The sequence below is a fragment of the Ciconia boyciana genome, chromosome 6 (assembly GCF_034638445.1).
Source record: "Ciconia boyciana chromosome 6, ASM3463844v1, whole genome shotgun sequence".
NCBI classification, from domain to species: domain Eukaryota; kingdom Metazoa; phylum Chordata; class Aves; order Ciconiiformes; family Ciconiidae; genus Ciconia; species Ciconia boyciana.
Window position 1 is genome coordinate 58345459 of NC_132939.1, and position 19952 is coordinate 58365410.

At 42.4% G+C, this 19952-nt stretch overlaps 1 protein-coding gene across 1 annotated transcript; it reads right to left on the reverse strand.

Annotated features, from left to right (window-relative positions):
• Nucleotides 1–7362: 7362 nt before the first annotated feature.
• Nucleotides 7363–16945, reverse strand: SLC25A29 (solute carrier family 25 member 29). Its single transcript, XM_072865376.1, has 4 exons — nucleotides 16860–16945; nucleotides 15149–15192; nucleotides 10428–10511; nucleotides 7363–9751 (listed from the first exon to the last, which is right to left on the reverse strand). The coding sequence occupies exons 1-4, from the start codon at nucleotides 16891–16893 to the stop codon at nucleotides 9008–9010; spliced, it is 906 nt and encodes a 301-aa protein (XP_072721477.1). The 5' UTR covers nucleotides 16894–16945; the 3' UTR covers nucleotides 7363–9007.
• Nucleotides 16946–19952: the final 3007 nt, after the last annotated feature.

Genomic DNA, 19952 nt, shown 5'->3' on the forward strand with positions numbered 1-19952 from the left:
TTGGCACATCTTGTTCTTAAAACATCGTGCTTAGTTGATTCCAGAGTTTTCTTTACGGATTTTCAGTGAAGAAATTACAGACTTTGAGAATAGCAACAGAGTTGACTTTGAAACCACCATTGTCAGCCTACTATCGACGAGTTCCTGCATTATACCACCAATTTGTGAGCAAGTTCAGGTAAGGGGAGGAGAGTCCGAGGGGTGGGGGAAATGTAGGCAGTGGTTTTAAAGCTGGCAAAAGGTTTAAGTGCTTACTCATCATGCCTGTTCTACTGCTCATTTGATCTTACATTTCATATTGCCTTGTCTGGTTCTCCTGCTGTTGAAATGGAAGGAGACAAATGTGTAGCTGTGTATCTTTTGGACTCAGACCATATAGACTTTCCTAGCTGTGTCTATTTCTGGTCTGCCAGTAGCAGTAGGACCTGCTTTAAATACAGGACAAAATGAACTTAAGTATCTATTGCTTCTAGAGATTGTTTTTCTTGAAAAGGGTGTTCAGAGGAGCCCAAGTACAAATTTGAAACGCTAAGTGAATAAATTCGTAGTGAAACAGAACTGAGAACTCCTTCCTCTCTGCCAGGACCTCAGCTGAACTTGCACTTGATTTTAGTTATCTTATTTTTGGAGAGGTTCACTGTTGAATTGAAGTGGTGCAATTTGACACTTTTTTCCTCCACAGTGGTTGCAAATTGTCACTCAACAAAGCCAAATACTAAACACATTCTACAACACACAGCTTGTCGGCAGCAATACAGTTTTAAAGGCAGATGGAGATCCTTTCCCTCTGCTAATTCCACAGTAAGTAAAAAGCAAAAGAAGCAATAGTTAACAGGAATGGCAAAATTATTGAGGCTTTAAAATGTTTGAAGAAAGCTAATCCCTTCAAAGTGCTAGATTAAGAGGAATGGTAGTGGCGATAAAAGGTGTTTCCACTTAATGCAATTCCTTACTGCTTTGATGAAATGGAGAAAAATTGGTATTTTTGTTAGGGCTGCTAGACAAATCAGCCTAGAAAGTCTAGTGAGTCAAGTGGTAGCTGTTACTGGCGTTGGTTGATCCAGTTGTTCTATAATGATGGCACTGGAATAGTAAGTCTTTCATCTGTACGGCACCTTTCTTAAGTCTGTGTTACAGTGGCTGGAGAAGATCAGGAAGGTAAATAATGTGTCAGCATTAAGCTGTGACTTCTTAATAACTACACTAATGTTCCTGTATTGCTTAAAGCTATGGAGAAATCAAAAGTCCTTCAGAAACTTCAGAATTTGTGGTGGATTTCAAAACTGAGTGTTGGGTGTAAATTTTGCAGGCAGGAATAAAAATAAAAGTTGGACTGGGATCTAGTACAGTTATTCATAGCTGTGTAAATGGAATAGTTAAAAAAGAGCACTTTCTTTGGGAAGAGTGAAAAGGTTTCTTATATCAGCCTGATTTAGCAGTCCCAGAGCAAAAGAGTGGGAGAGACTCAGTATTTGTTTTGATCATATGAATTGACCTAGTTTCAAGTTGCAAAAAGCTAGTAGTGTGAAGATGGCTTTACAGCAATGCTTACTACCGGCTTCATTTTATAAGGTAATTCAGTCAGTGGTCCCTTTTTTGGTTTTATTCTGTCTGCCTGAATTAAACCAGCTTAGGCAAGTTTGTGTGCTCACAATCATCCTATATTATTGGGGCAGTTTTGCTTAGAATTTTTTTTCAGTCCCTTCATTTCTCTGCAAGTAGTCTGGAGAATATTGAATTTCCTCTTGGAGAAAGCACATCAGATTCTGTAGAAGTGTTCATGTGAATTTTTCAGGTCCTGGCTTCCCCTAAAGTAGCAGGAAAAAACACCCTTTATGCTGTAAGCAAACGAGTAGAATAACTTACAGCAACTGTTGTTTAAACAACCCCAGTTTCAGGTTTTTAAGTCTTCCATTATTTTTTTTTCTAACGGAAAAGCTGTAAGATGGGATGCTGGTCGGATACCATTCCTTCTATTGCGTATTCAGGTGTGGACATAATATCCCTCTTGTGAGCTGCTGTTCTCACCAGGTTCCTGTGTAAATTGGAAACTGTCTTCAGGAGCAAGCCTGAAGTTCTGTAGAAATGTTGGTCAGTTTTGGGAGGGAGGGAAGGGGACGGAGAGTCTCTGGGGTCCTTGCAGGACTTTTGGATGCTTCTCTTGCCACCACTTTTATATTAAGTGTTTGTGTAGCTTTAAGCGTAATTTCTCTCTAATCGGGCTGATACTAGGTAGCATCTGTGTCAGTGCTTCATTTCAGTCTGTGCAGATACTGTTGAATAGTAGTTTGCCGGGAGATGGCAGTGAATTACCGGTTTGTACAGAGCGACCAGCAGACAGAATAGCAAAGTGTCAGGGTGCCCCTGTAGCTCAAGCGTGTGTAGGGTGTCCTGTGGCATTCAGTAGACCCTGACAGGCAGGAACGTGCCAGTGTCAAGGAGCAAGTTTCCCACACACCAGCGCAGATCAATAAGAAGTACAACTCTGTGCTGATTTCTGAGAGTCCAAGCCTACTTGTGCATTCGTAAAAAGCACCAGCAAGACAATGAAAATAAAGACTGTAAATAAAAACTGTTGGGTTTTATTAGTGTAGTTACTAAGAAGTCACAGCTTAATGCTGACACATTATTTACATGGATCATATATTTCTAGGTGATCTATACATCCGCTATTAATATCTTCAAAGAGAAATGTGGAAATCTAATGACATGTGGTGTTAATGAATGTGCTTTCAACTGTAAGTGGCTATTTTGGTTAGCTGACAGACATGTAAACCACCAATGCTTGACTCCAGCAGTGGCTTCCGAAAAAGCCTAAGCTCACCTGCAGCAGTTAGGGCCTCGCCATTTGACTTTCCTTCAGCGTGTTGTTGCTGGTAATGTTTGCAAGGCCACTGCAGAGACTGCAGGACAGATGTTGCATCAGAGGGTCCTGCATTGCTGCTCTTTAGGGAATCAAAGATCTCGAGTAAACCGGTTCTCTCTGGAGCATGCCCACAGTAAAGGAGTATTTCAGAGGGTTGTTGTCTGTGAATAACAGGTATATTTTTGAGATAAATCATAGAGCAGATAAAGGCTGAGGCATAAGATTGACTCCTTGTTAAATAGTGGAAAATCCATACACAAAAAAGCTTGGTGACTGGATATGTCCTAATCTACTTCAGCTAAAGCTCATCTCAGTAATCGGTTGCAAGACAAATCTGTAGAAAACCCTGTCTTGTTAGTTAGTGTTTATGGAATGATTTAAGGGCTCATAAAGTCAAGTGTCCTTCAGAGCTGCAAGATGCTTGCCAAGGACCTCACTAATGTTGCCAATTGCAATTTTGGCTTGCGGAGTTTGTGAGTGCCTCACACATGGGGCATCAAGTAGCTCATGCTTTGACTTACTTTTCAACACATTTCTTCTTTCTCAGCAAAACAGAAGATTTGGCCTTTGGACATGGAGTCCTTCAGTCTTCAATCTTAACTGGTGCTTTGACTGAACCTCCAACAGATTTATATGAATCCAATGACTCCCATAGCTTGAAAGGGCATACAAATGTTTATGGTTTGGAAATGGATTGTAGGGGATAATACTATGGCAGGTCTTCAGGTTTTCCTCTTGTGTGGTTTTTTTGTTCAGTTGGGGTTTGGGTTTTTTTGGTTTGGGTTTTTTTTATTTTTTTTTATTCTTTCCTCTAGCATAAGTGTGCTGGTTTTGGCTGGGCTAGAGTTAATTTTCTTCACAGTAGCTAGTATGGGGCTGTGTTTTGGATTTGTGCTGGAAACAGTGTTGATAACACAGGGGTGTTTTGGTTACTGCTGAGCAGTGCTTACACAGGGTCAAGGCCTTTCCTGCTTCTCACCCCACCCCACCAGCGAGTGGGCTGGGGGGGCACAAGGAGCTGGGAGGGGACACAGCCGGGACAGCTGACCCCAGCTGGCCCAAGGGCTATCCCATACCATATGACATTGTGCTCAACATGTAAAGCTGGGGGAAGAAGAAGGAAGGGGGGACGTTCGGAGTGATGGCATTTGTCTTCCCAAGTCACCGTTAGGCGTGATGGAGCCCTGCTTTCCTGGAGATGGCTGAACACCTGCCTGCCCGTGGGAAGGAGTGAATGAAACCCTCATTTTGCTTTGCTTGTGTGCACAGCTTTTGCTTTCCCTATTAAACTGTCTTTATGTCAACCCACGAGTTTTCTCACTTTTACCCTTCCGATTCTCTCCCCCATCCCACTGGGGGGGAGTGAGCGAGCGGCTGGGTGGGGCTTAGTTGCCGGCTGGGGTTAAACCACAAGGATTAGGTTAGGGATAGGGGATTTCATCTCCGTTTTTTCCAGAGTGTGGAATGAAAGTGTACAGTATCTCAGTTATGAACTGGCAGGGAAGCAGGTATCTGTCTGGAGGAAATTAAGGGTAAGAGTTATTTTTACTTTACCTCCTTTAATTGCAGTTACAAAGCTTGAACTTTATTACTAGCCTGTTTGAAAATTACCTGTTGTAGATTCTTCCTTAAGTGAAAATACATCAGTGCACAAGGAAGAAGGTGTGTGGCCTGCTTGATTGCAACACTTGAGTACACCTGATCTAGGATAAATCTCTGCTTAAGACAACTAGATCAGGTCCTAGAAAAAGAATACTAATTTTCTTTCATACCAACTTTAGTCTAGCCAAGTCAAATTACTCTAGCAACAATTCTTCCTATTTTGATATATTTAGCAAACAGTGCAGAGCGTGAAGTCAAGCTTCATTATGATTTTAGTATTTTATTGATTGACACATGGATATGGTTGAAATGGTACAACTCGATTTTACTGTTAGTAAAAAATGTGGAAGGTTTCTTTCAGTAAGAAAAAGCAGTCATAATAAAGTATAAGTAATAATAATGAACGATACCAAGAAGCAATTTAACTGTGTTAGATGTAAAGTTTTATAGGCCTGAAGAATGTTTTGCGGACATTAGAATTTGCCTTTCTTCCAATTATATCAATGTATAGGGTGTTATTTTTCACTGCAGACCTTGCCTTGCTTGCTTTCAATTTATTTAGTGATGAAACTGTATAGCTTAAAATCACATTCTAGGTCAAATCAGTTAAAACTGATAATAAACTATAAGTAGACAAGCTTTTACTGTATATCATATGTATTGTTGTGCATATTATGTCACTAATATTTTTTTCTGTTAGTGATAACCATTTTTGTAATTAGCGAGGACAACACTAGTACAAAAATTGCAAAAGTTGCAATGGAAGATGAAAATGGTTTATTTTCCTCTGCTTTCCTCCCCCACTGCCCCTGAACATACATAAATTCCTGAATATTGAAAGAAGCAGTTTGCTTCCTCCTGATTTCCAAGCCTGTCTCCACTAGGTTTGGCCCAGCAAGTTCTCTGCTTCCCTGCTCTCTTGCTGTGCCTCCCAGAGCCCCATGGTCCCATAGCTCCTTCAGCTGTCTCTGGCTGTGGTGGTTGATGTGGCGTGTTGCCTTGGGTAAGCTATTTTTGCTGGCCATTTTTCTGGCAGAAGAGGGCTTTAATTGCACCTACTGCTAATCTAATGGTGTTTGGCATACTTCTGGGATTTAAGTTGTTCTTTAACTATCCACAGATCAAAAGTCTGGCTAACAACAGCTGTTAACACCTGTTTTCCAGCATAATAGTAAATATATTTAATTTCAAAGAACAAACACATCTCTTCTCTGCAAGGTCAACTTTTTATGCTTGTGTCTTAGTAACTTTCCCAGTATGCTACCTGCTGTGTGCAGGTTTTCATCCCTTGAATGTCTTGCTACTTCTTCATGTGAACTGTAAAAAAGCTATATGCAGAGGAAGGCAAGGAAGAGAGGACCAAAAAAATATGAATACTCTCATGTTATGGTTGCAGACATAAGTGAACTGAATTTCACCCCAGTAGTTTTACTATAACTTCTTTAAAACTTGGAAGGGTTGTACCTGGGTGCTGCTTTTCCTCTTGTACCAACTGAGCATATTTGTGGCTGCAACCTGTAACACTGGTATGACCCATCCAGCAGCAGGGTGGGTCATAAGAAAGACTAGAGCATGGGGACTTGATAGTAGGTGAGTTTTTTACTTTCAGTGAGTTTTACCTTCTTATACCCAGTTGTTGGGATATTAATAGCCTACCTCCTACCGAGGATCACGATGCTTGTGGGAAGGAGGATCTGGGGAGGCAGAATACAGTTCTGTCTGACTTGGCTAAATTGGCTGACACATCAAAAATCTAGCAGGAAGAACTGAATCATGTTTTAAAAGGCTGAGGCTATTGTCTAGCTTGATTTAATAGTTAGGAGTTGCACAGATTTCAAGCAAGTGACATCAGACTAGGTTGAAAGCTGGCTTTTACCCTCCTCTTAGGCTTGTTGAGTAACCTCCAGGCCTGCTACTGATTATTTCTTTTAAGTTCCAGATGGAAGAATTTCTGGAGAGAATGTTTTAGAAAATACTGCAAGTAAAACATCGTGTAGCCCCTTCTGTTTTAATGATGTTACTGTCTTTTAGGGAGACACTGTTTGCTTATTCCAAGTATTTGTTTCTGTGCCATAGTTAACGTTGTTGCTCCTGCTGGGAGATCACAAGGTACTTCAGTGGAACTGCCCCAGTCATGGTTAGTGAAGTGGTGGCCTTTCCCTTTTCTGCTCTAGCAAACTCATGCTTGACAGGGTTTCTTTTGGTCATGTGTATCTGCCCTTTAAGAAGATGAATTAGTAGAGCCGCTACCTGACATAACCTCTCATCAGCAATGAGAGGCCTTTTTCATAGGTCATAACACACATCATCCTGCTTTTCCTGCGTGACTTTTTATTCGGAATTTTGGTGCTCTTTGAACTAGTTGCACTGTCCAAAAAAAACCTACAACCTACAAAGCTTTTTGCTAAACTTGTGCATCTTGGAGGCAGGCATTAATCTGACTGGGGTATGAACAGTGCTGTGGGCAGTCCTGGTACTTGATTCTGATATGACTCCGCAGAGACCCTGCACTTGCCTTCTGCAGTTTCACAGCCCTGGTGCTGATCAGCACTGCTTAAATACAGAATATGAAGGGTCCAAGCATGCTGCTGGGTCTCTGGCTCTAAAAGCAGGATTGTTCTCTTAGTACCTGTAATATCTTCAAGTGAGGTACTCAGTGAAAAGATGAGTTTGAAGAAGCGAGCTCAGGCAACTTCCCTTTGCTTCAACAAACTGATCGGTACACTCTAAGCCAGAGCAAGGCACTGGCTTTCCCGGTGGTACGTGGAAGGCAGATGGGGAATGAGTTTCTTCAGGCAAAAGCCAGAAACCTCACCTTCTTGCAAGCTAGATTTAACACAAGGAAGCATCTGCGTAAAACGTAAGAAACTTTAAAAGAACCAAAGTCAAAATTTTTAAAAAATTTATTCCCTCAATTTTATATACAATAATTACAGACTACTGTACAAAGGTGTAAATGGTCTTTGCTGTGAGTTGTGCATATGCAGCTTAGTAGACAGATTTAACATTCAATTTGAATCTCAGTGCAAGTAGGCACTAAAACATCCAACATACCTCCAAGGTATAAAAAGACATACCAGTTTTTCAGGTTTCTCCAGCATATTTTGTTACAGTGCAAAATGCTATGAAATAAGGTTTCTTTAGAAAATTCATATAAATTAACCACATATTGCACTTGTCCCAACCAAAAGTGTAACAAGTTGTACTTACTGAATTAGTCTGATATGTTTTAGAATATTCCTCACACACATGCGCTCCTTCCTCCTGGCTATTTGTGCCAAATATGTGTAGTTCTTATTCCAAATCTTAAATAACTGTTTCTAGCTTTTTGACTAATGCAATCCCTCTTGAACAGACTGCTAAAAACAAAATCACATCAGATTAATGTAACAAGAAAATTCTCCAAAAAAAATCACAGCAGATTAATGTAACAAGAAAATTCTCTAAAACCCTTTTCAGTCTTCTTTTCAGTAGCACTGTAACTAAATGCATAAAAATCAGTATTGTTTAAATTCATAATGCAAGTGTATTGAACACCAACCATTTCAGACACACCCTTATTTTCTGGAAAGGTATGAAACCTCCAGTTCTAAACATGTACGTATTTCTACAGTACTTCAAGCTGCTAAGCTAACATTGCACTCACAAACATTTTGTGCAATACCACAGGGAGGACTTTGACTTCTGTACATCACTGGCTGCTATGGTGCACGTTGGGAGAATGGTGCAAAGTTGCATTAACTTCAGAGAACAAAGTCTCCTTGGGCTGAATCTAGTCAATACAATCCGTGCATCCACCAAATGAGAAAGGTGAAGGCAAATAACATCATTCTTACTAGATCTGAGTTTCCCTAAATCCTTACAAGCCTTGAGATTTAAAGGAACAAGTGCATATGAGTGCAGATGCTAACTTTGGGCTTAAGATATTTATTCAAAGCTGAAAGGTAAGGGAGTAGCTTACAAATAAATCTTTTTTTTTCCTTTTGTAGTGGTTTTTTTTGTTTGTTTAGCAAACCAGAATGAACAAAGTTGCTACTAAAACCACTGACATAAAAGCAGAGGAAAAGAAAAACAGTTAAACAGTTCAGGGTTACCTGCAAAATGCCTCCAACATTTAATTTCCTCCCCCTACTTCACCTTAGAGGACTATACTTACTCCTGTTACACACAAAAAGAGCATTTCTTTTCTGAAAACATTTCGGCAATTCAACTCAACTCAGTCATTCAGAACACGAGTAGAAGAAAACCTGATCTCTGGTACTATGACATTCTCCAGATCCTCTTCTGGAGCTGCAACAGTAACTGTACAGTACTTTCTAAAGGCAGGTCCCTGTCTTACTTGAAAACTACTAGGTACGAAGTCCTTAATAAGGCAATATGCTGTTTATACATGTAATGAGATGAAATCCTAATTTGACACATTTAGGAATTCTTTATACAGAGAGCATACATTTATACCACTTGTGCAGGTCAAGTGTTTACATTTTTTAAAAAACCCAACCAGCCGGGCTTTGGATCAGGAGAACAAACAGACAAGGTTCACAAACTGGAAGGCTGCTGGATTACTGGACCTGGTTCACATTCACGAAGGTTGTCTTCTGACCTCATATACATTAGGAACACAGTGACAGTAGCAAAGGTAGCTGCGTTGACAGGAAAAGCACGGAGAAGTGTGGAAGTAAGACCTCTTGTGAACACCCTCCAGCCTTCTTCATGGTAACTCTTTCGGACACAGTCCAAAATGCCATTGTATTGTGTAACGCCTCCGACTCCATCAGCCTGAAGCCGGGATTTGATCACATCCATAGGATAGGTTGAGAGCCAGGACACAATTCCTGACATCCCCCCAGAAAACAGCAGTTTGGGAATAACGTAACTGTCTTCAGCTTCACAGCCTAAATACCTGGTCATGCAGTCATAGGTCAGGAAGTAAAAGCCAAAGCTTGGAGTCTCTCTTATGAATGTAGAGACCATGCCCCTGTTGATACCCCTCAGCCCTTCCTTTCGATAGATTTTGATCAAACAATCCAGAGAATTTTTGTAGTTCTTAGTTTTTAGTTTGTATTCACCTGTTCCTTGAAGCTGCATTCTTGTCTTTGCTAACTCCATAGGACAACAGATGATGCACTGGATAGCCCCTGCCGCTGACCCTGCAAGGAACTGGTTTAGAGGAGTGTCTTTTCCGAGAGCACGAAGTGTGTTTCCTTGTACGCCGAACACAAGTGCGTTAATGAAGGTAAGTCCCATCATTGGTGACCCAATACCTTTATAGAGTCCAAAAGCCTAATGGAAGAAGGAAGGAAAAACCCTCTTTAACAGCGCTTTTGATCACCTCCTGAAACTGTGCAGAACACTGCCTTTCTGGCTCTCCCTTGTGCCCTAACTTTCTAACAGTGGCCAGAAGATCAGTACCATCTTGCTTTGTAATAACAACTTCATCGCTGCCTAGGACACACACACGTAAACATTTTTAGCAGTACAAATATATAGTAGAACGCATCCAGAAAATATAGTTTAATACATCCAGAAAATAATCTTAGTCCATCCAGAGAAAAGTTTTTCTGGTAAATTTTATACTTTATTTTTTAAGTAGCTAAAAGCCTAAAGCCACCCTTTTAGTTACGGTCTTAAAGCTTCAGCAGAAAACCACCTCACCAATTTCTTCACTCATTGCTCAGATTGCTTGGATTCTTGGAAAATTAGCTATTCAAATAATTCATTATCTTATTTAAAAAGTTAACTTCAAAATATCAACTTTCAACTTAGTGATCTTCTTCATGAAGTTTCTGGCAAACTTCTGACTACAATATCTGCCCGACGGTCAGGTGAGGTTCAGAGTATGCTTATCTCTTGATCTTCAGTATTCGTGGGTTTGGGGTTTTTTTTAACAGCTTTCCCACCCTTCTGATACGAAATACAGGAAGATACAAAATCTGCAAAGCGTTTATTTTGTACTTACAGATTCTTGCTTTATGATGGACTGAAAGCAATGGAAGGTCCCACGGTAGAGAGGTTTCTCTACATTTTGAACTTGTAGACGAACCTATAAAAAGTTGTATGAGATACTGATTTGTATGTCAAAAGCAGCCTAATTGGTAAACTAGTGTCTTGTACATGTATGGAGATTTGCTAAAGCAATGGATATATGCAAGAGCACAGGCTGGACACTGGAATGCCATATGTGGCAAAATAATTTAAAAATACTCTGTAAGTGTTTTGAATTAATTTTTGGGGTGAAAACATGAAGGCAGGAGGATTATTAACTCCTTGTGAATATTAGAAAAACAGTATGTGGAAGTACAACAGGGGACACCATTAGCTAGAATTTCAGATTGGAATTTTCCAGTACTGGCTACAACAAGTACTTTCTTTAGCTGCCAAGAATACTTCTGTTCACACTAAGGAATATCTGTACAAACCTGAGAGACTTTTATAAAAATTTATTTACAAATAAGGATAATTTTAAAAGGATGGAAACTTTCAACACCACCACCCACAGTGTTTCTGGCAACCAGACTTGGGACCCTTCACTGAGATCTGATTTTTTTTTTTCAGAGGGAAGCGACTCTTAAGATGTCCTACTTTGCATAAAGAAAGGAATAAAAAGCCACTTGTCCCTTTAAATTTTATTCTTTTTTTTAATGTGCTGAACACAAACAATTTGTGAGGGTGTGGCTGTTTCAAACCTTTAATGTTAGTAATCAATTAACTTTTCCAAAACTGAAATGGTATGTTCTGCTGGACAGACAGATGCTACTGCAACTGCTGACATTAGGAGACAGGCCCTTTTTCTAGATGTTTTTTAGCCTTTCATGGCAAAGTCCAGTTCTGTTTTTTCCTGCTAATTTGTCCTCAGCATACTTAAAACAAAAAAGCCTCAAGGCTACCTGGTTCATGTAAAGCCCTACACTGGAATAAACTCAATAAATTGGTTTCACTGGACTGGGAAAGTTAGAAATCTGTCTTTGATCCCCAGCATGGAGGGCTGCAATGTTCCTCAGAAAAGATGCTTATCAACCATTTAATGCTGCTGCTGCAACTCCAGGGCAAAAAACTTCAAGACTCTTACTCTGAACAAAAGAAAAGATTATCAGGTCTGCGTAAAAGACTCCTGACTCTAAAATCTTTTTATCATTGTTTGCCTAAAGTAATAATAAACACCACTAAAACAATGAAAGACCTGTAAGATGATGTGGGTCCAGAAAAGGATTTGGGGATAAGGTTTGTCAGAATTCTATATTCAGGTTAGCTTTGTTTGAGGCAAAAGTTAAATTATTTACAGTTTCAGTTTTTTTATAGTCCTACAACATGTCATTTTGTTTTGTAAATCAAAACTTTAGTTTTCAGTGTCTTTTTAGTATACACATTAGTGTATGCTAGCTGTATTGGGAGGCTGAGATCACCTCAGGTCTTCCAAGATGGAACAGGGTTTTAAAACTTCTTAAATGTAGGCTTATGGTAGGCTTCAAAGGAAATAAATCCTTTGTTAATCAAAGTGATGACTGGGGGGCAGGCAGATTGTTAAAACTGCTCAAGAAGCAGACCCACAGGCAAAGTCATAAATCTTAACAAGCTGTCAGAATTGCACCAAATGAAGGTTTTACTCCATTTATAGTTTACTGCTATTGTTTCAAACCCTGTCTGTGAAGTCAGGGGACTTCCCCATGTATGGATTTTGGGAGAATTGCAGCTTAGGAACCTCCTTACTTTGACTTTTCTATACACTTGTCTTTAGTAGTTTAGAATTAGTCATATTCTGTATATAGGTTGAATTTCCTAGTAGCATACAGCTCCCACAATTTTTGTCTAAATAATTTGTGAAATACTGACCAATTAAGCCTTGTTGTAGGATAAAATATTTAGAAAGTTAAGTACTAACTCTCCACATCTAGGGATGAAAAAACAGCTCTTTCATTTGAGCACAGTGATGACCACATAGGGGTACCCACCCAAGCAAACTGCCAGGTCAGGCAATGCATGTATATGAAACTGTATTTATGGATACTAATGCTGTATTCAACAAGCTCTTATTTAGAGTGTGCAACTATAGGAAGGATGAATCATGTGCAAAGTTTAACCCTCTATTCTATTCATTGCATGATATTCTTGCTTCCTTATTTGAAACCACTGTTACTAAGGTTTTAGGTCCAATAATAACACACTGTAATTTCACATCACTAAAGAATTGCATAAAGGTACTCAAGACTAAGCAAAAAAAACCCACCACCCCACCCCCAAACCAGTCCAAATATTTAATAATGTGCAAAATAAGTGATTTAGAAGTGTTTGAACAACAAAAATGTCCTCCAAGGATATGTAGCAGATAAGACCTCAACAACAGTGTACCTGAAATTCAGTTTTAGAGCCACTGTGTGTGGAAGTGTATATAGCCAGAAACGCATACCAGAAAGAAGGTTCAGAATAAGACTTTACGTTAAAAAAAAGGGATATTTAAACCCCGCTCCCTCCATGCCATAGCTGTAGAAGAGGGACACATCAGTTTAAAACTAAAAAGGAAAAAAGCTTCATAAGTCTTTTAGATCTTTATTTGAACTAATACATTTGGGAATAAATTAAGACTGAGAGAAACAGAAGTGTTCACCTGGGCTATACTTACTAGGTAACTCTCCCGTGATGAGGCTTATCTGTCATCTACAACAAAGTAACACTTTTGCTGTTAATGAAGACAGCCCCTAGCTCAGAAAGTAAAGGCAGTTAAAAGCAAAAAAGCAATTTTATACATTACATCAACAAACCAGGGATAAGGAGTTTGCCAGTTCTGAGATCAGCTCAGCTGTGGGTTTCGCAGGGTGACTTCACCAGCTTAATCTCTCCCTGTGTGTCCCACCATCCCCCTCCCCGCTTTGTGAAACATGATCACTGGCCAAAAAAGAGCTTAAGCCAAGACAGAAGTAAAATTCTGGCTTATCTAAGCAGCTTTCCCATTGTTCAGTTATATTAAAAACTTACAGTCTAAGGTGACTACCAGCTAGCCCTTTAAACACTGCAGAACTATAAAAAGGGTTAATTCTTAACACATACATACACAACAAGTTATGCAATGTCTTTTTTTTTTCCTCCAAAGACTGGTTATAGTGTTAGTTTTCCCATATACAGTGGTGACTATACCAGCTAATAACACAAACATTAGTATTTTCTCTAACAAAAAATAGATAAATGCTTATAATACTGTCTAATGGGTATGAAAATATAGTGTGCCACACTGGATTTCATAAAACATTTTAAGTCATCCAGAAGCAAACTATTTACTCTATTGTAAAGCAAGATGCTTTTTCTAAAGCCAACACATCTATTTTGCATTAATACATCTGCTGGAACTAGCACGGGAGCCCCAGTTTTGCAGACACTTAAATGTTTAGTTTCATGCACTAGAAGCTGTTCAACTTCAAAAACCCCACACATGCTTAACTTTAGTCTGAGCGTAGAATTTTAGCAGTTTTGCTGGCTTCAGTGAAATGACCCATCACCTTAAGTTAAGCATGTAAAACTTGGCAGGATAGGGGTGAGAAAAGACAGCTGGCCCTGTACCACCATAAAAAAGTGCAAGTCTGGATAATACCATTCCTGAAAATATATACTAGAATTGAACCCAATTACTTAACAGTCAAATTTACCATACTCTGAGAAACATACATACAGTTTTTACTGTTTGAGCAGCTTGCACTTGACTGGCAAGGAGTAATATCCACTAGCTAGGAAAATCTGTATCGAATTAACCATGTGCTAGAATACAGAATGTGGTGATGACCTCGGTAACGCTATCAGCCCTTTGCATATCTAAATTCAGCAAGGTAGAGGTATTCCAAATATAGCTCTAGAGGGTGGCGTGCTGTCTGGTGCAGTCAAGTGATCTGGTATATTAATTTAGCAGGGAATATATTGGCATCCCTTCTTCTATTCTTCCAGTGCAAGACTTTGGATAAGGCTGCCAAAACGTGACTTGAGTTGTCATCCCATTCTGAAAAATGGGCTTGGACCCCTGGGAGTCCTGGCTGAAGGGCTCTCCAGGGGACTTAAAATCTTGTCTTTGAACAGGTCTTAGCTATCCTTAGTATGCATAATACATACAGCTAAGCAACTATCAGAAAATCAGTTTTCACTTGGAAAGTTATAAAAATATATAATAATACTTAAAGGGAGGAAAAAGGCCCCAGACAAGCTTCACACTGTGGATTTTTATCCACTCACACCCTTTGGCTAGTGTAACAAATTAATGCTTGAGCAGTAAGTAGCAGAGCTTGAGGGGGAAACAAAACACAAGTTTTCAACCTAGTAACAACATAGGTTTGAGTTACAAACGCAGGGAGAGGCAGTTTTAGCAGTTAGTGATGAGCAGCTGCAGAGAAGCAGGCTTAGAACAAAATTAAGTTAAATGTAAGATCATATTTTCAAATACAATGTTGTTACTGCACTGATGAACTTGTAGTTTAGGCCAACATTTGCCATGTTACTGGGTTGAATCGTACATACAAAGAATTTTTTTGCTTCTGAAGAGCTGGAGACTGCAAATCTCTAACCAGTGGTTGAGGAGGCTCACTCCAAGCTTCCCAGCACAGATTTATGCTCCTACAGTGTCTGGGGATTTTTTTCCTCCCCTACTCCTTGGAAAAACTTCCAAGTTTTCTACCTAGAGACAAAGGTATTTCATAATCAACCCACCTTAACAGTGTCAAACGGGTGTCCTACCAGCACTCCGGCAGCACCTGAAACAAAACAAATGCCATGTTCATGACTCACAGCTTTCTTCCTGGGTCTGCAGCTGCAGCAGCCCAAGCACAACCACCAGCCTGAGGTGTAAGTGTGCAGGGTTACCGGCAGGCCAGCTACCGAGCATCCTACCAAGTCAGAAGGTAAGAGAGCTAGAGTTCAGTCCTTCAGGCCAGTACTAGGTGCCTTTATCCTCCCGTCACGCTTCTGAGCCTCAGGCGGGGGTCGAGGTGTGCGACTAGAGCGTGCCATGTCATAGGGGGTGTTCGGCAGCGATTCCTGGCCTCCGCCCAAGGCAAGTCCAGTGGGCAGAGATTGCAGATTTCCTCTGAAGCAAAATATTTCATGGATGTGCTGCTCTGTGGAGGCACAGAAAACCTGGAAGCTTCTCTAAAGGCAGAAGAAAATTCCTGCTCTCTGCCCACAGCTTTTCCAGATGTGATGGCAGCACCTGCAGAAGGCCCATGCATTACCAAAACCCTTTGCTTTATTCTAGCATCAAAGGACTTCTTAGAAGGTAAATGCAGGCCTATTGGTTATACTAATCTGAATACATGCATTCTGCACTGAAAAACACAAGTACTGGCTGAAGCAAGGGACCCTCTAGCTCCCTACTTCTGTGACCAAAACTGGAATTTCAATCCATTTATGACCACCAACTGCGAGAGCTGCAGGTGCTTCAGTGCACCTCCTCACGGCTGCAGAAAGAGAATCTCTCCCTCTCCCCGACAGGACGTGGCAGAAGTACAGATCCCACTCCAGGACGGAGTAGGCCAGGTTGTTCAAGGCCAGCACAGCGGCAAGATAGTCCAAGTCACAGAAACAGCGATGCGCAGCGTGTTCGGCACGAAGAGACCAGCGGCACAACTGGCCACGCGGGATCCCTGGCAAGCAGGGGTCACTAGGATGAAGTCAGAGAGAAGCTGCACAAAAAAATAAAGTCTCTTCGCCAGGTTGGCAAGGAGAACAGCAAACGCAAGTAACTGAAAAGACGCGAGAATAAGTCTCCTGAACACAATTTAACGACTGCTAAAAATAGAAGGAGGAAGGCCGCGAGCAGATGCACAGGGAAGAGCAAGACGGGCACGCGTCTGCTCCTTTTCACGTTAAGGCTCTCCGCTGTAAATATTTTCAGGCCAGAGGGGTCCCTCAGCCTGCTGCTGGCCCTTCGCTAACCCCGCGGGAGCTCCCTCCCCACCAGCCGCTCTTCCCAGCCCCTCCGGGCAAACCCCGGCGCTGCGGCACGGCGGCGGGGAGGGACGGCCCGCGCCGCCCCCGCACGGCGGGAAAGCCCCGCCGCCTCCTTCCGTCCCTCCCTCCCTCCCTCCCTCCCTCCGGCCTCCCCCCGCCGGGGCCCGCCCCCCACCTGCAGCGGGGCGGCCGCTCTCATCCCCCGTGCCCCAAGCAATTCTCCGCTCCCAAAACGAAAGCGCCGCGCCCAGCTCTCCCCTCCACCCCCCGCTTTTCTCCCCTTTTTCCCTCCCCCCTTATTTCTGCTTTTTTAAAAATGTTCTGGTTTTTCCCTCCCTTTTCTTTTCTCCTTCCCCCTTTCCCCCCTTTTTTATTTTCCTTTTCCCCCTTTCCTTCCCCCATTTTTCTCCCCCGCCTTTTTTTTTTTTTAATTTTTCCTTTTTTTTTTTTTAGCAGCCCCCCCGCTCCTCACCTCCGACGCATCCCGCGAGGAAATCCAGAGCCATGCCGGCAACCCTCCCTTCCCGGTGGGTCCCAGCCCCTGCGCGATGCCGCTCCGCGCACTGCCGGCCCCCGCCCCGCCGCCTGCCCTTTCTACCGCCCGCCCCCGCCCCGTTCCGGAGGGGAGCCGGGCCGCGCCTCCGAAGGGGCGGGCTGCGGGACAACTCCCCCCCATCGCCCGCAACCACTGGAGGCCGCGTCGGGGCGGCTCCGGGCAAAGGGCGGGACGGAGATGGGATTACCGGGGATTAGGGGGGCGGCTCCGCCCCCCCCCAAAAACCCATTCCCTTCCTTCTACATCTAGAGAATTAACCAAAAGTAAAAGCAGAAAGACATTTTGGGGGGGAGGGGAGCATCCCTTCTGCGGAGGGAGCATCAATAGCCCCAGAGTTGTTTTGGGTGGCCCAGGGAGGCTGTCCGGGGCGGGGCATGTGGTTTTCTGGGCGCTGATGGCTGGAAAGCCTGCGGAGCTGATGTCGGGAGGACTTTGGAGAGGGTGCCTTCTTTTAATAGGGGTGGAATGCCTGTAACACCTCTCCTATGAAGAAAGGCTGAGAGAGTTGGGGTGGTTTAGCCTGGAGAAGAGAAGGCTCCGGGGAGACTTTATTGTGGCCTTTCAATATATAAAGGCGGTTTATGAAGATGGAGTGAGGCTTTTTACCAGGGCCTGTAGTGATAGAACAAGGAGTAACCATTTAAACTAGAAGAGGGTAGATTTAGATTATATATAAGGAAGAAATTTTTTATCGTGAGGGTCGTGAGGCACCGGAACAGGTTGCCCAGAGAAGCTGTGGGTGCCCCACCCCTGGAAGTGTTCAAGGCCAGGTTGGATGGGGCTCTGAGCAACCTGAGCTGGTGGAAGATGTCCCTGCCCACAGCAGGGGGTTTGGACTAGATGATCTTTAATGGTCCCTTCCAACCCAAACCACTCTGTGATTCTATAACCAGACTCCCCCACCCAGTGTTGTCCCAGAGAAGAGAGAAAGGGCTGTGCCAACAGCTTTGGGCTCTGTGCTAGCTGCTGTCCAGGTGGCTCAGCTGCAAGGGCGGACATGAGACCCTACTCTGACGGTCAAGGCCACAAATCAGTAGCCTGCTGCCCACGGGGCTTGGCAGAGCACTGGATCTCAGTCTTACACATTGCTGCTGTGCTTCACCCTGCAGAAGAGACTTCTCCCCTCCCTGGAGGCTTTTCTCATTTTGTATTAACTCTACTTTCCTACTAACATTACCTTGCTTCAAGGTGCCCTGATGCCAGAGCCTTTAAATGAGAAACTCAAGCTGTTGACAGTTTCAAAAGGGAGCCCTTTTTAAACTGCTTGTTATTTCTGCAGGCAATGTCTGAGAAAGGGGAATAGCAGTGGCCTAGAACAATAAGTAGCCTATGTGAGCTTTGTTTAGAGTAACATGATCTCTTCAGGGCCTGCAAAGTCAGTTTTTAGAGAGTAAGTTCCAGAAGCAGAATGGAAAAGCAGCTGGATTTTTATATTTTTCTTATTTTTTTCTTTTTTTTTTTTTTCTGCATTGCTTTCCATGGTATGGCGGTGCTTTCCTAGGTGTAGCAGCTCAGTATAAACCCAATAAAATCTTGCAGTGGAACAGCATATTAAAAATGAAGCCAGCTTTTACCTTCTGTGCAAAGAAAACACACAAACAAATGAACAAAGACAAGGATGTTTCCAAGAAGGTCTGAAACTACTACTACAGAACAAATCCTGAGAACTTGTCCCAGATTTAGCAGCTCTTGGACCATCATTACTATTAATAAGCAGATAAGATGGAAATGCAAAGCGTTCAATGAATCCCTGACCTTCCCCATACCTTCTTCCAACCCAACATTCAGTTGGGTTCCTTCTCATCTCTAGACACTGTCAAACCAAATCAAGCACCCAGGTGTCTCCAGGATGCTTTGGATTCCCTGATGCACATATCTGTCCCACCTGGGGAGAAACAGTTGGTACTGGAGAGCAGGGAGGCAGGCTGGCCCTGCCCTTTGTCGCAGCACCAATGGCTTTGGGAGCTGCCCAGTCCTGCTGTATTACACGCCGTTCTACATCCTAACGGGGACCTTAGGCCTTCCCAACCCACGCAGCCGCAGCCAGTCCTTGAAATCAGACAGGAAGCCCCGATCAGTCCTTTTTCCGTAAACACTTTCTCCAAGTGGAGGTGGAAGTGACTTTCGGGGAATCTTGTCTGCTCTGGCATGTGCAAGAGGAATTGCGATCATACACGCAGCTCTGCAGGTGAAAGTCCAGATGTTATATGCATCTGTCTTCTAGCACAAGCCTTGGAAGGATCAGCTTGGCCTAAAACATTCCTGGCCAAAGTGGTTTTAATCTGTTATTCAGATCCTCTGATCTCCAATGCAATCTGCCTCAGAGAAATTACCTTCTCCACCAGAAGAGTTTTGTAATTTTAATGTTTGCCCACAATGGACAGAGAAAACAATTTATTTTCTCTCTCTTTGCAGGCACCTTTTAGGTTATCTGAAGGCAGTTTCAAATCTTAATCTTTTTGTCTCTGAATTATATTGATTATTATCTTTTGATCTCTGATTCTTCGTACCCCCCTTTCTTCAGTTGATCTGGAGTTCCTTGAACTGACCCCTAAGGCCTTGGCTGAGTGACTAATGGGAGATTACCGTGGGTACTTGCAGACAACACTCTCGTTCTTATTTCTGAATATGAGATCAGACATAGGCAAGAGTCCTTTCCTCACGTAACATAACATAACAAACATAACATAACATAACAACATAACGTAACATAACGTAACATAACATAACGTACAATTACATAACATACAATTACGTAACATAACATGATATTGTTGACTTATGGGCAGCCTGTGACGCATGATGTGCCCCAGAGCCTTTCCAGTAGATCAGCTGTGTGCCACAACGTTCCCTATCTTCTACTTGCACAGTTTCTTTCTACATAGTCATTCCCAGCTGTCCATGCTAAATTGCTTTTTCCAGATTGTTTTTCCAGTTTGTCAAGATCACTTGAATTCTAATCTTGCTGTCGATGTTTGTGCAGCCTCTCCCAGCTTGCTACAATCTGCA